At 40.9% G+C, this 16,080-nt stretch overlaps 1 protein-coding gene across 1 annotated transcript; it reads right to left on the reverse strand.

The window, feature by feature from the left end:
• Positions 1–1,094: 1,094 nt before the first annotated feature.
• On the reverse strand, positions 1,095–14,604 carry LOC139689849 (tachykinin-like peptides receptor 99D). The gene is made up of 5 exons (XM_071586943.1): positions 14,027–14,604; positions 7,411–7,626; positions 6,328–6,478; positions 3,306–3,502; positions 1,095–1,257 (listed from the first exon to the last, which is right to left on the reverse strand). The coding sequence occupies exons 1-5, from the start codon at positions 14,602–14,604 to the stop codon at positions 1,095–1,097; spliced, it is 1,305 nt and encodes a 434-aa protein (XP_071443044.1).
• Between the last annotated feature and the right edge of the window lie 1,476 nt (positions 14,605–16,080).

The raw sequence follows: 16,080 nt of genomic DNA on the forward strand, positions 1-16,080 counted from the left end.
TCTCCTCATGATTGCTTGGTGGCATGTACACCAGAACAATGACCAAGTTGGTCGGTTCTGTGTTTTATCTCTACTAGTAATATTCTATCCTTTGCTTGCTCTATGTTGACTACCCTTCTTCTTATATATTTATCCAATTTTGTGACAACCCCTCATTGGCTTTCGTCCCCGCTGCTGGATATTATTCTATAATTGCACTCCAATAATCCCTGCTATCATTCCATCTCATCTCGCATAGACCTAAAATATCTATATTTCCTCTTCCCGTCTGTCACTTAATATTCTCTAATTTCCTGTCCTCAACATTAATATGGGAGCCATTATTACTTATATAGGAGCCTTTTTTTTAATGGATAAGGATAAAAATAGTTACTGAAATTCATTGTTCCAGATGATTCATGTCACTTAATACATGCAAAGTTGATAATAGATAAATGAATAAACCATGAAAAAATCTAAAATTTCAATAAGTTAAAATTAAGTTATTCTGGCTAGCTACAAACCAAGTCATCTTAAGATGAAAACCCACAATTATGTATAAAAATCAGAAGTGAAAATGAGGTTTTCTTAAAAAAATGTCTTTAAATAAATTATCTGACACAGTATGAAATTCAAGCTCGCTAAGCCACATCCATAAAGAAAAAAATTTGCATAAAATGTAATACTTGCTTTATATTAATCTTCATGGGAATTCATTTTTACTTTGGTTAGTTATATAAGAGGCTAAACTAACCGACCTGCATTTGGGAAATCATGGTTCACTTCCCAGTCTGGCAATAATTCTCCAATGAGTTTACATTCATATGTGTTTTTAGTGCAGGAATAGAAGTTTACTGAACTATTGCAAATTGCTTATTCCATCGATTACATGCACAAAATAACAAGAAAGTTTGATTCAAATATGTTTGAAGGCTGGATTTTAGTTTTTGAGGTCATAAAATAAGGTGATGGAATATTTTTTCCCTTTCAGAGTAACACAATTATCATGTCTTGTTCCAAAGGACAGTAGATAGAAAGCCACTTTTTGCTGAGCTACAAAAAAATACTGCAATATACATTCTTACATCCTCACTATTTTTATCTTGTAATTTTTATCATAGCCTTTGTTCCTCACCATTTCGCATGATCCGACACTGGGTCTCTGGAGATCCAGAGCAACTGTATCGGCTGGTCACCACTTCTCTTCGAGACAGCATTTCCCTTCGAACATTGACACAGGGACAACAGGAGAAGAACTGCTTAAAACCTCGGCGAAACCTACAAGGCCATTATCAAGAAAGAAATGTGTTCATAGGAGTTACACTCTAATAACAGTGCAATTGCACAGTAGACGATACTGGTAATAATAATTTTCTCACTCATTTGCCATTTTAGCTTGGGGATAATTGATAATTGACTGATAATCATTATGAAATGATGAACTGATAATTGATTGGGCATAAGAGATGAAAATAATGATCAGGTTCTTTTTAAAAAACATAAACATATACACTAATATTGCTATGAATGTATCCCAAGTAGGAACAAAAAATATCAAAAAAGTATTATATGTTAAATTCAATTATTTGTCAAGGTTATAAGAACTTCATTCTTACAAATATAAATATATAACTCAATTAAAGGTTTGTGGTAGTCCAGGGGGTAGAGTGTTGGACTACTGACCACTGGGTCCCAGGTTCAATTCCCGGGCAAGTCTCTTGACACCCGCAGCTCCACCCAAGCTATGCAATATTTCGGGTACCAGATCTTCCTGGAAAACCATAACCGGCCCAGGGTAAGGACCCTCGGAGGAATAAGGAGGGTACTGGCCCTCCTTATTACCCTGATGTGTGAATTTCACACGCCGCCGGGCTTAGTACTGGGTGAACTTTACCATCGCCTACCAAACTGACCTTCTGTTTGATTACTGTGTTTATGGTTTTTTTAACCCAGTGAAAATAATTAGTCTACATATGATTTGTTATATTGAACTAGTACCGATAAACTAATTATTTCTCTCACATTACCTTATAATGGGGTATTTTGAAATTTTTTGTTTGAAATGGATTCCTGAAATAAATTATAATTCTTATTGTGAGTTGATGCAACAGTTTTACTGCCTAAAATTCATTTGCTGACAAGGTTTTGAGCTCCAAAAATGATTGAAATGAGCAAATTATTCCAAATATCAATGAAAATAATTATAATTATCAGTAAATAGCAATACAAGATTCAACATATTTATTTTGGGGACCAGGCTGGTGTTAGCAGATAAATCATTGGGGCAGGAAGAATGTGCTAATATCTGAAATCATTGCGGAGTGGGTTTATGTGATAAAATGTTTACTATAAGGGACCAGCAAGATGGGTGGATTAATGTGGGAGGTGAGTGAAAGGGAGGGGAAGAAGGAGGTTGGGGGATACATGGGAAAAGGTTTGTGTCAATACATTGCATTTAATGTTTGAGTCAATGAGTTAGGTATCAAAATAAAAAGAAATTGGGTGGAGTCTTTGGTAGATACATACCAGGCTCATTTTTCATAGCTTATCTTGGTGCTAACGTATTTTTGGAATTCACTGTCATCAAGTTGTAAACTTTCAATTAGCTTTAAAAAGATTCTTGTATGGCTGAAGCTAATCTGTTATGAACATATTTTCCTCTTTACATAGTAATTTAATGGACATGTTATCAGGCAAATTTATTTCTGCGCAATGGGACTTATATTCTAAACAGACTCCTTCATCTTAAGTTAGGGATATTATTTTGGCTGGTAAATAATTTCTATTTTTAGGAGAAAGAATAACTTTTTTGTCTGTGGCAGGAAATGGAATTACTACATTTGCAAGCAGCAGATTTCATAGGCCTCTAATATTATAAACTTTTCATCTTTGATGACTCAAAATGTAAAAAGATTTAAAACTTTGTGGCAGTGCAGAATCTGCACACATAGATATACTAGTTATTTTGGACCATTACTAAAATGAATGTTCCTCCTCAGTAATCAAACCTGAAGCTTGATTTGATGGGTAAGGGCAGAGGTCACCTGATACTCAACCCTAAACAGCATGTCAGAAATTAACAAAATTCAGAGCAGGGGGAAGATAGTTCCCAGTGTGCCACCTGTAATGCCTCCGAAAGACGTGGTGCCTGAAAAATTGCATATCTCGGGTGAAGCTGAGAGGCATCACCTGGAATTGAATCCAGACATTCTGGTCAATTGCCCAGCACTCTACCAATGAATTACTGCACCCATGAACAAAATACTTGGAAATTTTTAGCCCGCATTAAAATAGCCATAGATTATGAAGCTGTAAAACACATTTACCTTGAGTTCATCCAGCAATAGATAATGGGGTTGTACATTGAGTTGGACATGGCCAACCAGTAGATGGCCAGGAAAACCTCCTGGATATAAGAGGAGTTGTTTATTTGGGGGAAGAGTGAGGAGACGATAAAGTAGACGTGGAAAGGGAGCCAGCAAATGGCAAAGATGCTCACCACCACAATCATCATCTTCACAACCTATGCCAGAACGAAGGGACACATGAGTTAGCACAAGACAGCCAAACACTGAGTGACACTTCTTGATTGGTGATGACACTCCTCTCTCAAAATTATGCAATGGATGGATGGCTGTTTGGAGGGATTTGCAAAACTGGTTTCAATACTTGGAGGAAGTGGTACCTTTGCTCTGGAGAATGCCAGCTGAACGTAGCAAGAAATGCTAATTATAAAGAAAAAACAAATGCAAACCTCTCCCTAAGGTGAATAGTAATACTTTTTATTCACTTGTTTTGCTCTTACTTTATCGTACGCTCTACATTTCCTTTAAAATTCTTTGCTATGGAAATAGACGTGGGGAACAAAGGCATCTTTAGGAGGGAGCAATTAAAAAAATATATAGATATAGGTAAGCACAAAATAAAATAGACAATAAAATGGCATGAACAAGTTAAATGGATGACTAAAATAGATTAATCAAATAGCAATTATTGAAAACACAGCCTGAAAGAGAGGCAAGGCAATTTATAGAGGTCTGTGGTATAATCTGATCTCCAAGGTCAGAGCCCAAAATATTTCAATACTTTTTATAGTCTCAGTAAATCATATGAGAGAAAACTCCAATTTGCTCCATTGAGAAATGGCCAATATAATTTTGAAATGACAATAACTCTGACAGAAGGCCATTTTTGCACACTAAATAGTTTTCCATCTAGGACAATTGTCACAATCTAATCATGCATGGAAAATTATCATTATTTATGTTGGGGTGGCCATGATGTTCCTAATTTGAAAGGAAAACTTTGATCACACAAGTTAATGAAATAGATTTGCATGAACCTATCATATGAGCTAATTTTATAATATAACTCTTGGCTTAAATTATGGACCTCAAGCTAGTTAATGAACATCTCCCCAGTCAGGCTGCATTGGCAACTCCGGCTAATATTTAAGATTCAGTAGTTTACTGCTATTATGATGATAGGGTGTATTGAGCACTCAAGAGTCAATTTTTGTATCAGTATAGATAGGGCTGACTGCTGCAATCCGAGTCCCAATTTTTGAAGCCATGAAATTCGAACCAAACTTGAAAATTTGCAAAACTTGTTTCATTTCTTCCTTGATTCTTTCCTTCATTTAAGTCTTTTAACAGTTTGAAATTTTTATGCCTTTTTTCAGAAATAGTAATTTTCCTTTTCCTTTTTCCATTATTTTCCTCTCAAATTTTATGTTTATTTGTATTTGTCAAAATGAATTGGGAAATGTTGCCACCAGGAAAATCGCCTAATTGCAACGTAATTCTAAATAAATAAATAATAAATGTGTTTTAGTCGTCTACTGTTCCCCTCCTCATTTGCATCAAATGTACATTTTGGAAGAAGTTAATATTGATCCTTCAATTCATTCCATTGTTAGCACAAATACATGGGTGGTCTGAAAAGTTTATGACCTAACAAAGATGCAAGACATTTTTTCTGAAATTGTTGAGGTCGGAAACTTTTCAGACTACCCTCGTGTATCTCTCTAATTGTAATTGTCGCTGTTAAATTGTTATCAGTCGGTAATATTAATGTGAGATCTGCATTAAAGATGGAATTCAATGAAGACTGAGAATATTTGTATAAATAATGTAGCATATTGATTACCTTTCATAAATAAACGTTACAAAATTAATATACACTCTAATTTTCATGTAGAGATGCATTAAGTGAAAACTTACATGAATATCATACTTAAATAATTACTTCTTCTTTATAACATTTATTCTTTGAATCATGTGACATACATTTCATCAAGTAAATATGAAAGGTTGCAAAGCCCAGAGCAGGAAATGGCGATGGTGCTGCCAAGAATTTAAAAGATTCAAAGTATTAAATGGCTGTGGCACACCCTATACTATATGTCATTTGTGAACGATGGAGCTGCCATCTATCATCATGTAAATGAAAAAATACATTATGACTGATGTTTATACATATGTAAGTTGCCATCGCCTTTCTCAAGTTCACTTTTGAAACTCCACAGTCCATTGACTTAGCAATAGGCGTGTTAATCAGCACTCCTGTGTATGCATACAGATGAGAGCACTAAAAACGCTGTGACTCTGTGACAGTTACCCTTAGCGAGTTCTGTTACGACAGTCTGAAGGAATAAGGCATTGGCAAATATGGACCATCATGTGATGCAATCTTTGAAAATTTATATGAAAAATAGCCATGAAGTACTTTTTATAAAGAAAGGACTAATTTTCCAAAAATAATTAATGAGTCGACAGAGATTATATTATGTCCAATCATTTTCATTGATTGGATATTTCATAGTGATTTGTGACACTTTTAAGGCGTTATTGTGAAAGTAAATATTGACTTCATATATTTCTTGCTCGGAACCGTGAAATCATGATTGTTCATAATAAATTATGAGAATCTTCCAGACAGAATCACCCCTCCGCAAAATTGGACCAAAATTGTGTGAAACTGAAGAAGTTTAAACAAATAAGATTTAGACTTTCTGCAAAGATTCATTACTTTACTGTTGAACAATTGACGAGTGTAAAAATCATTCGCCTTGACCGGGATCCCTCGATGTCCGGCCGAATGCTTTAGCCAGTTAAGCTACCGAGGTATCCTTTTTTAGACTCTGAAGCGATTTTTAAACCCTAAATTTATTGCATTGTAATGCATAAACATGTAGCGGATGACTCCGTTAAAAGTTACTGTAGCGGCATCTCCCGCAGTTTCTTTGAATTCATTACTTGATTCAAATGCTTATGGTTGGTTGTCAGGGATAAACAAATGAAAGGGGCCAATGGGCCAACACCCCCTCGGATCATCGTTTGCCCTCACCCTCCTCTTCGACTTGATGTTCTCCAGCTGCCTCTGGGTGCACTCGCCGATGCTCTGGCTGCCCCACAGCTCCACGCCCACGCGGATATACGTGTACGACATGGAGCCGATCGGCAGGAAGTAAGTGAGCAGCATGAAGATCACGTTGTACCTTCAACAGGGAAAAGAAATTAAACATCGGTCCCAGTCTATTGACACCCTTGCCTCCTCTCTGATCGTCCCTTTTCTCACAAAGGACATTGCAATCAGCCAGGGGCAGTGGCTAGAAAGAAGCATGGCAGGGCCAAGCCTAATGAAGAGTGTGAAATGAATTAAGAAGTCTTACACAGATTTATTTGGAATAGTTTTTTCGACTGTTGCAAATTATCTGCGTGGGCATCAAGTGATGAATAGTGTTTATTTTAATTTCATTTTCTATTTTATTGTTTTTCTTTCCATTAATTTTTTAAAATGTTTCTTTTTTAAATTTGTATTTTTTTTAAATTTAGAATAGCCCGTAATTGAATAAACTATATTGAAGAATTAATGGGAAATTCCATGATATCAGACCCGACATCATCTTCCCGTCTTCCATACGTTCAATCTCCTTCCAAAGTAACATGCTGACGATTTTAGGCAAATATAAATGACTTCATCCAAAGTGAGATTTAAGAAAAAGAAAATATAGATAATGTTGCCATTAGATGGCGCTGAATACTTGTGAAAAAGATGGTCTCCATAATTCTAAATAATACATTTTCCGTATGATTTCGGCGAGAGAAATCAACACTAGTTTGAAGCTGTGAAATGTTTTCTGCAGTATTGTAACAGATTTCAGCTAAGTTACCAAAACTGGATAGAATAAAACCTAGCGTTAACTCTGAGAGTGATAATCCCAGAGGTACTCGGTTCCAACGCTTTTGAATTGTGCCGTTCTCATTGAAGAGCATTTCAGAGTGAGATTGGATGAGGGAGTGGATGATGTAATGGAGGGGGGAGTGGATGGGGAAGTGGAGGAGGGAGTGAATGGGGGAGTGTATGGGGGAGTGGAGGAGGGAGTGGAGGTGGGAGAGGAGGGGCGAGTGGAGCCTCACGTATACTCACACGTATTCCTGGTAGCTCTCGGGGGAGGGTCCATCCGGCCACTCGGCGTAACAGATGACGCGGTACTCGCCATTGGGGAAGTTGTGCACGTAAGTGGTGAAGAAGAGCAGCATTGGCATGGAGAGGGCGGTCGCCACAGCCCAGATGCCCATTGCGATGCACAGGGTGGTCCTGCGGCCCATGCGCGGCCTCAGAGGGCTCATGATGGCCACGTACCTGCGGCGGTGACGACGAGCGTCAATGAGTGCCACTCTAAGTGGCTCGGGGGGGGGGTTAACACACACCCACCGCCGGAGCTGCACCACGGGGGCGTGCAACTAAGGGCCACCTGCACCACCTCCATACTAAGGTATGCACTTGTACATAGTTGCATGTGTGTGTGTATATTGTGTGTGTATATATATATATATATATATATATATATATAAACAAAGATGTAGATTTTTAGAATATAGAGACACAAAGAAAGGACACTAACAATTTGTTATCGGCTATCGTCTTCAGAATGGCCTAGGCCATTCTGAAGACGACAGCCGAGGAGTGTCCTTTCTTTGTGTCTCTATATTCTAAAAATCTACATCTTTGTTTTTATATATTTGTGCGTCACCGAAGAGCGTTCCATTTCGAAGATATTTCTATATATATATATAATATATATGTATATATATATGTATATGTAATGTGTGTATGTATATATATATATATATATATATATATATAATATATGTATATATATATGTGTGTATGCATATATATATATATATATATATATATATATATATATATATATATATATATATATATATATATATATATATATATATATGCATACACACATATATATATATACATATATATACATATATTATATATATATATATATATATATATATATATATATATATATATATATATATATGCTTTCATAGACGTAACACGGAAGTGCCGAATAGTACAATACACAGTAACACATAATATAGAAACACAAAAAAGAGAACACTCACACGTATTTTCTTGATAATTCGACGGAAACAATCCGTCTTCCTCTGAAGTAATGATTATATATATATATATATATACATACATACATATATATATATATATATATATATATATATATACACACATACACACATATATATATATATATATATATATATATATATATATATATATATATATAAAATGGGCTGACACAATATAACACAAATAGAATAGAATAGCAACATTTAAAAGGACACTCACACGGTAGATTGTTCGAGCTTTCGGCCCTCTCAGAGGCCTTCTTCAAGTGAGACTGAAAATATGCTGTTGCTGTGGAGAGGGGAAAGAGGTATGGGCGGGGAGGGGAGGTGTGGAGGGAATAATGTGAGGGAAATTAAAGATGGCGGTTAAGGGTGGGAATTTTGAAAGAACGGAAAGCTAATATGTAGGCGGATTCACGAGTTCTCACCTCTATATTGGTGGCTGAATTAGATAAGGATTCTAGGATGCTGAGAGCAAAACACTGGTCGAATGAAAGGTTGTGGGAATTGGCGTGTTAAGGGATAGGAAGAGAAGAGAGTGAGGCAGAATTGCAGGAGTACCGGTGATTATTCATTCGAATGGATAAGGGGGTAATGCATTCGCCTATGCAAAAGGAACTGCAATGTTTGCATGATAAAAGATAAATAATGTTTTTTGAGAGGCAATTAGCGTGGGAACGAGGTGAGGGATCAATGAGGAGATGTAGGGAGAGGGGAGTAGGCATAATAAGATGACAGGTTTTACATCGGGAGCGGTTGCAAGTTGGGGAAATATTGGGAAATTTGTCACGGGGGGGCGCCAAAGGGTTGGTGGATCTCAGAAGGTTTTTGAGATTGGCGGGTCGTCTGTATGCGATAGATGGGCATTGGGGTAGTAAGGATGAGGTCGCGTCATTGTCATGTAAAATTGGAAACAGTTCTTTAAGGAGGGTTTTCAGTCTGTGTGATCCGTGGAAATAGGTGGTGCAAAGGTTGAGTCCTGCGTCAGATGTGGGCTTGTTATTGTGTGGTGTGTGTGGTCGGTTGGAGCGGTGGATTTTATTTTGTAGTAACTTTTCTGGGTAACCGCGTTTGAGGAGTGCAAGATGTAGATTGTCAAGGTATTTGTTGAGAGTGGCTGTGGTGTTGCAAATTCGGTGTCCGCGGATAGAGAGAGAGTTATGAATCGAGCGTTTCGTGTGTTGAGGATGACAGCTAGTGTGGTGTAGGTATTGCTGATGGTTAGTGGCTCTGATGTGTACTGAAGTAGTGAATTTGTTGTTTTGAAGTGAGATGTCTGTGTCAAGAAAGGTGATGGTGGAGTCTGAAATGGAAGAAGTGAATTTAACAGTGAAAGATGAATTTAAGGCGGATAAGAAATTGTTTAGAGAATCAGAGCCATGTGTCCAGAGAATGAAAATATCGTGTATGTAGCGGACCCAGAAAAGAGGTTGAAAGGGTTGCTGCGACAGGAAAGTCTCTTCGAGATGGCCCATGAAGAGATTGGCGTATGATTATGCCATCCTCGTTCCCATCGCTGTCCCTTTTGTCTGTAGGTAAAAACAATTTTGGAAAGCGAATGCATTTTTTGTTAGGACGAAAGTGGCAAGATTGAGGAGAAATTCCGTCGAGGGGCGCTGGGGTAGGGGGCGTAGAGAAAGATAATGCCGGAGGGAGGATAAACCTTCTGCATGGGGAATAGAAGTATAAAGTGAGGTAACGTCGATGGTGGCCAAAAGTAGGTTGGGTGTGGAGGGAATAGAAACAGAATTTAGACGGTCGAGGAAGTGGTACGTGTCTTTGGTGAAGGAGGGCAAGGAGAGTACAAGTGGTTGTAGGTGGTGGTCAAGGAATGCGGAGATTCTTTCGGTGGGAGAATTGTAACTGGAAACTATAGGACGACAGGGGATGTTGGGTTTGTGTATTTTTGGGAGGAGATAAAACTGGGGTGTTCTGGGGTTTGTCGGCAATGTCTGGGGCAATCGTGGTATACTATATATATATATATATATATATATATATATATATATATATATATACACATTCAAACACGAAATCCCGCCAAACGGCGAATAAATACTCATATATACAGAAACATATATAAGGAAAAGGGATAGGAACACGTATAAAGGACGAACACAATAGAGGTGGGGAAGGCGGAATCGAACGGATCACAAGAGTAAAAATATATATATATATATATCCAGGAGGTATAGTGCTGGACTACTGTCCGGAGGGTCCCGGGTTCGATTCCCGGGCTAGGCACTCTGGGCAACTGCAGCTCCACCCAAGCTAAAGTGATTTTTCTGGTACCAGGTCTTCCTGGGATACTATAACCGGCACAGGGAAAGGAATTGGCCCCCCTACCCTGATTTGTGAACTCATTTCACTCGCCGCATAGGGCTTAGTACTAGGTGAACTCTAACATCACCAACTACACCGACATTCTGTTTGATTACTGTGTTTATGGTTTTCATATAACTTATATGGAAATCTTAAGGATGTGAATAATAATGTACATCAAGATAGCACTAGCGAAGAAAAACAAAAACATAGACACACATGAAACAGAGACTCACACGTATTCCAAATTTCTGGGGGCCAAAACCACCTTTCTCAAGGGAGGGAAGGAAGAGGTTCCTTCTCTCCCTTGCGAAAGGTGGTTATCGCCACCGGAAATTCGAAATACGTGTGAGTTTCTTTTTTATGTGTGCCTGTGTTTTTGGTTTTCTTCGCCAGTGCTATCTTGGTGTACATTATATATATATATATATATATATATATATATATATATATATATATATATATATATATATATATAGAACCACAGTCTGCACACACTGCCACAGCCAAAGCAGGATGCGTATTACTGAGAGAGAGGGGACGTTAAGGCACCAAGAAGGAGATGGGGGCTCTCTAGCCTTACCCACCGCCACACTTGGCTGAAACGTAAGTTACTTTCTGGTCAGTCCCCGTAGGAATACATTGGAGGGATGGGAGGCTAATCCACAAGCCGTACATATCTCGAACGGATCACGTGCGAGTGGGGAAGGTCCACGGAGAGTCCGGCTGGGCAGCGCTAGGAGGAGGTGTGAGGTAGGGTTGTCCATTATCACCTGTACTGCCCAACGCACCTAATCAATGAACTGTGACCATCAGCGCGCGTCGTGATCATCGGAGTCATTGCCGATGCGCACGGTAGCGGGGACATATGAAGACGGTGTACGATAGGCAAAGAAACTTTCACAAAAAGTAGGGAATTGATGACAAGGACGTTGAAGGTTAAGAAATAACTCATTTAAACATTGATACGGAGTGTGAATTAATACGCCGCGGAAGCAAGATGTTAGGCGCCAGAGGTTTTTGAGATGCGGGGAAGGAGAAGGATGGAGGATCGATTGAAGTGGACGGAAGGAAATCAAGCAAAGAAGTTCAGCGGGGGAGGAGAGAAGTTTAATGTCCTGGGAGAAATCCAAAGAGTGATTCACACGCAGCGATGTCTGGAGAAATTCAAAGAAGGCGGTAAAGATGGATGAAAACATTTTGATCGGCGATAGAGGGGAGAATGTCAGGCAAAGGAGGAATGGGCGCGAATAGGATGGGGTTGTTGAATGGAATGAAGGGGATGGAATGAATGCGGGAATGAAGGACAGTTCATTGTGCGAGTAGTGTGGACTTATCAGGCGAGGCTAAGAAATGCAGAGGCGCACGGCGTGAAAATCCTAATCCTATTTTATGCGGTGGACTACCAAATAAGGTTAATTATTATTTTATTTCTCTTTAATACATTGATATTTACTATTATTAAAGGGGGATTGAGATGGTGACGGGGGCTATCGTACTGGCTTCCCACCCAGAGGGCCCGGGTTCAAATCCCGGCGGTGTTGAATATTTTTCAGTGGTATCCCGATCACTACTTGAGGTGCTTTGTGGAGGGCACTTTGAGTGAGTACCCCGTCCGTCGGATGGGACGTTAAACTGCGGATCCCTTGGCGCCTTTCGTCATTAGAGTAGGCTAATACCGACGCCGGGTTTCTCTCCACCCTTCATCCTTTCCCAACCATCCCCTATGGCGCAAATGACCTCAGCTGTCGGTCGCCTCCCCTAAATACTACTACTACTATTATTAAATCCTTGACAGTTATCTAGACATTGTGAACGATGAAATCCAAGCCAATAAGTGAAGATATAATCTTTACTGCACGTATCTGTTGATGCGATTTATTAGCAACGATAGCAGTTTCATGAATATGCGTTCGTCGTCGACCGGTTGTAATGCCTAAAATATGCAGTTAACTGTAAACTATGCGAAGAACTGAAGGATAGAGGCAAAACAAAACCCCGAGTTGACGAAATGACGCGGCTTGGGGTTTGAGGGCGGGGCCACCGCCAAGGACGAGGGCGACGATTTCTTCCATTCTTCGCTGTTTCCTTTTTCTTCGCTCGCGCGGAAGAGGTGAGCCCGGGACACGCGGGGAGGTCGGTTTCCGCGTCGCCACACACGGTTAATAAAGGAGGAGTGGTTCGTCGCCCCCCGGGGGGTCGCCACCCCCTTGGCGCCGAGGGCGGGGATTTTAATTAATCACCCCGCCTTAAACCACACCCCCCCCACTCGCTCGCCAGCCGCATTCCCCTTCAGCGCGGGGGGGGGGGGGGGGTTGTTGGTGCAGGAAGCAGACCGGGAGGAGGCAGCTGCACTCTGGTCTCCCGAATCCACCAAAGAGGCGCGGGATCGCCGGATTCCACCCTTTCGTCATCGGAGGATATCTTTTTATGCCTCTTTGAATCGGTTGGTTTGAACACCTACCGGTCCTCAAGTTGTCCCCGTGCCATTATATCACCGCAATAAAGGATAAATCTCCGCGGGAACATGCCAATCTAATCATATTGATTTTGGTCATTATAACAGAACAATATCATATTGAATAACGGTCCTTTTTTCTAAAACTGTAAGTGGTTTCGATCGTTTGTGACGTCATTACTGACTTTTTATTTTTTTTGCTTCATCTCCCGGGAAACCGGAGATATGAGCCATTTTTGCTTACGTAGTGTATGACCATGACACAAATATGAAATGAAGAATAAATTTCCATTTAAAGCGCTATTCGTGTAAATAATCCAATCTTTTAAACTGCTTGGGAAACGATACAGTTAACGTCCTAAAAAAATAAAGCTACCAACTCGTACAAATACAAAACGTCCAATAATCCCAATTCATAAGTTTCACGGAAACAAAGTAGCTTAGTGTACTCAAAGTTCCACCGACGGGAAAATAGCCATGAACTGATCACGATATAGGAAGCGCCATGGAATTGACGTTTATAGTAACCAACGATTTTTTTGACGGTTGTATGGATTACTTTTGCATGCATTTTAAAGCCATTTAAAGCACTCTCTCTGCGCTAACCCCCAAAACGTTTTCGTGAATCGTATTTGATGGGAAGTTTCAGATTTGAAAACTGAACACCGGCGAGAAATGCAATTTACTTGGAAGAATAGGCTCAAGTCACGTCTAGGTCGCGAGTGCATGAGAAACCTGGTCTATAAATAATAAAATTCGCCGACTCGCCGGCGGGTCGGATGTGACTGGCGGACCGGGGATTGCCACTCACCGGTCGATGGAGATGGCCATGAGGGTGAAGACGGACGCGCAGATGGACAGCACCGCCACGAACTGGCTCACTTTGCAGTAGAGCGTCCCGAACGGCCAGTCCGAATTGAGCATGTATGTGTAGTTGAAGGTGACGTTGAGGGTGGACACTATGGTGTCGGCCACGGACAGGTTGACGAGGAAGTAATTAGTCACAGTGCGCATGCGCTTGTGCGCCAGCACGATCCAGATGACGATCACGTTGCCGCCCGTGGCCACGACCACCATGACGGCGAACAGTAGCGTCCAGATGACCTGTCGCCACCACGGCAGGATGAACTGGTTGCCCTCGTCGATCTCGCCCGTGTCGTTGCCCGAGGCCTCTTCGCCACCCAACACCACCATGACGCTCTCGTTCCAGCACTCGACAGAGGCGTTGGGGGCCGCCGCCGCCCCTGCGGCAGGGGCGGCCAGGTCCAGGGACGCGTTGGCCAGCCCCGAGGGCTGCACCAGGAGGAACGGCTCCAGGTCGAAGGCCGCGGACATGGCGTCCTCGGCGAACCACGCGGCCGGATCCACCGCGGCCTCCGCGAACAGCATTTCGTCGTGCATGGGGTGGGCTGCTCCGGAGGCCTGGAGGAGAGAGAGGGCGCCGGCGCCACGGGTCAGCCCCGGACGCCTTCGCAAACCGACACGGTAAGAGCACCCTTCCAACTTGACCTCAACTTGGTTCCAACCTCATTGGATGAAGTAGCCATTTCAATAAATCGCGATTGCCACATTTTATTTCCAGGAATCGACGGCGTTAGCAGACTATGACCACCAGGACCAGTTCACAAAACTGTTGACCTAAACACCTGATGTCACCGATGCGTCACAATCAATTAATAAGTATTATTATTATTAGGTAATCTACCGGTTAAGGTAGGTTTTTGGATGGACACAGCTCCTAAATAAATATTTTGTGACTCCTAGCAAAACACAACATCCTACTTTACATCAGGTCCCTCTTCATCTCTGAGTACCTTCTTCCTCCCTTCATCCCGTCCAACATCCCTATCCTGTTCCTTCCCTTTCCTTGTTTGCCTAACATTCTCCCCTCAATTACACTCTTCAACATCCCACTTCCGGTCAATACTCCCTTCAACCACTTTTCCTGCCTCCATAGGATTTCTCCCAACAAACCCCTCTCTTCGCCCACCATACCAAGAACTTCCTCATTTGTTTTCTTCTCTATCCATTTCACCTTCTCCATTCTTCTCCACACCCACATTTCAAAAGCCTCCAGTCTACGTCTATCCTCCTGCTTCAATGACCACGTTTCCGCACCGTACATACTATAGCTACGCTCCATATCAAAGTTTTTACGAGTCTTTTCTTAACATCCTTACTCAAAGTCCCCGTCATCAACTCCCTCCTCCTTGTGAAAGCCTCTTTGCCTGGCGCAATTCTTCTCCTTACGTCCCTACTACTTTGACCGTGTTGGTCCAAAACACTACCGAGATACGTGAACTGTTCTACCTGCTCTAGTTTTTGCCCTCCTATTTTAATGTTAAGCTTGGCCTTTTTTTTCTAGAAAATCGCATAACCTTTGTTTTATTAATATTGATTCTCATCCCATACCTGTCGCACTGAATTTTTCCAATTCACTAAACAATACTTGCAGCCCCTTGGCTGACTGACAAACCAAAGCTTGGTCATTAGCAAACCTAACTGATTTTACGAAAACCCCGCCCACCTACATTCCTACCTCCGGTTCTTCCCATGCCTCTTTAATCATTTCCTCTGCATACAGGTTGAACAGCAAGGGTGATAATGGGTAACCCTGCCTTACACCTCTACCTAACACTGCCCAACCGGACTCCCCGTTCCACACTCGCACCTGAGCAGTCTGAGACATGTACAGGTTGCGGATTAGCCTCCTTTCCCTCCAATCTATTCCTATTTTCTTCAATATACTCATTAGTTTTTCCCAATTCACTCTATCAAACGCTTTTTCGAAATCTACGACACAGGCAAATATCTCCTGTTTGTATTTTATATTCCTCTCGATTAATAATCTCATTACTGCATTGG

Source organism: Hetaerina americana, unplaced genomic scaffold (genome assembly GCF_022747635.1).
Source record: "Hetaerina americana unplaced genomic scaffold, ioHetAmer1.1.p SCAF_28, whole genome shotgun sequence".
Lineage (NCBI taxonomy): Eukaryota > Metazoa > Arthropoda > Insecta > Odonata > Calopterygidae > Hetaerina > Hetaerina americana.

Coding starts and splice junctions, on each gene's coding strand:
- LOC139689849 (XM_071586943.1), bottom strand. CDS start 14,604: ATGCTGTTCGCGGAGGCCGCGGTGGATCCGGCCGCGTGGTTCGCCGAG. Junction 6,479..7,410: donor GAGAGCTACCAGGAATACGT/GTGAGTATACGT, acceptor TCCCTGTTGAAG/GTACAACGTGATCTTCATGC. Junction 1,258..3,305: donor TATTGCTGGATGAACTCAAG/GTAAATGTGTTT, acceptor ATGGCCTTGTAG/GTTTCGCCGAGGTTTTAAGC.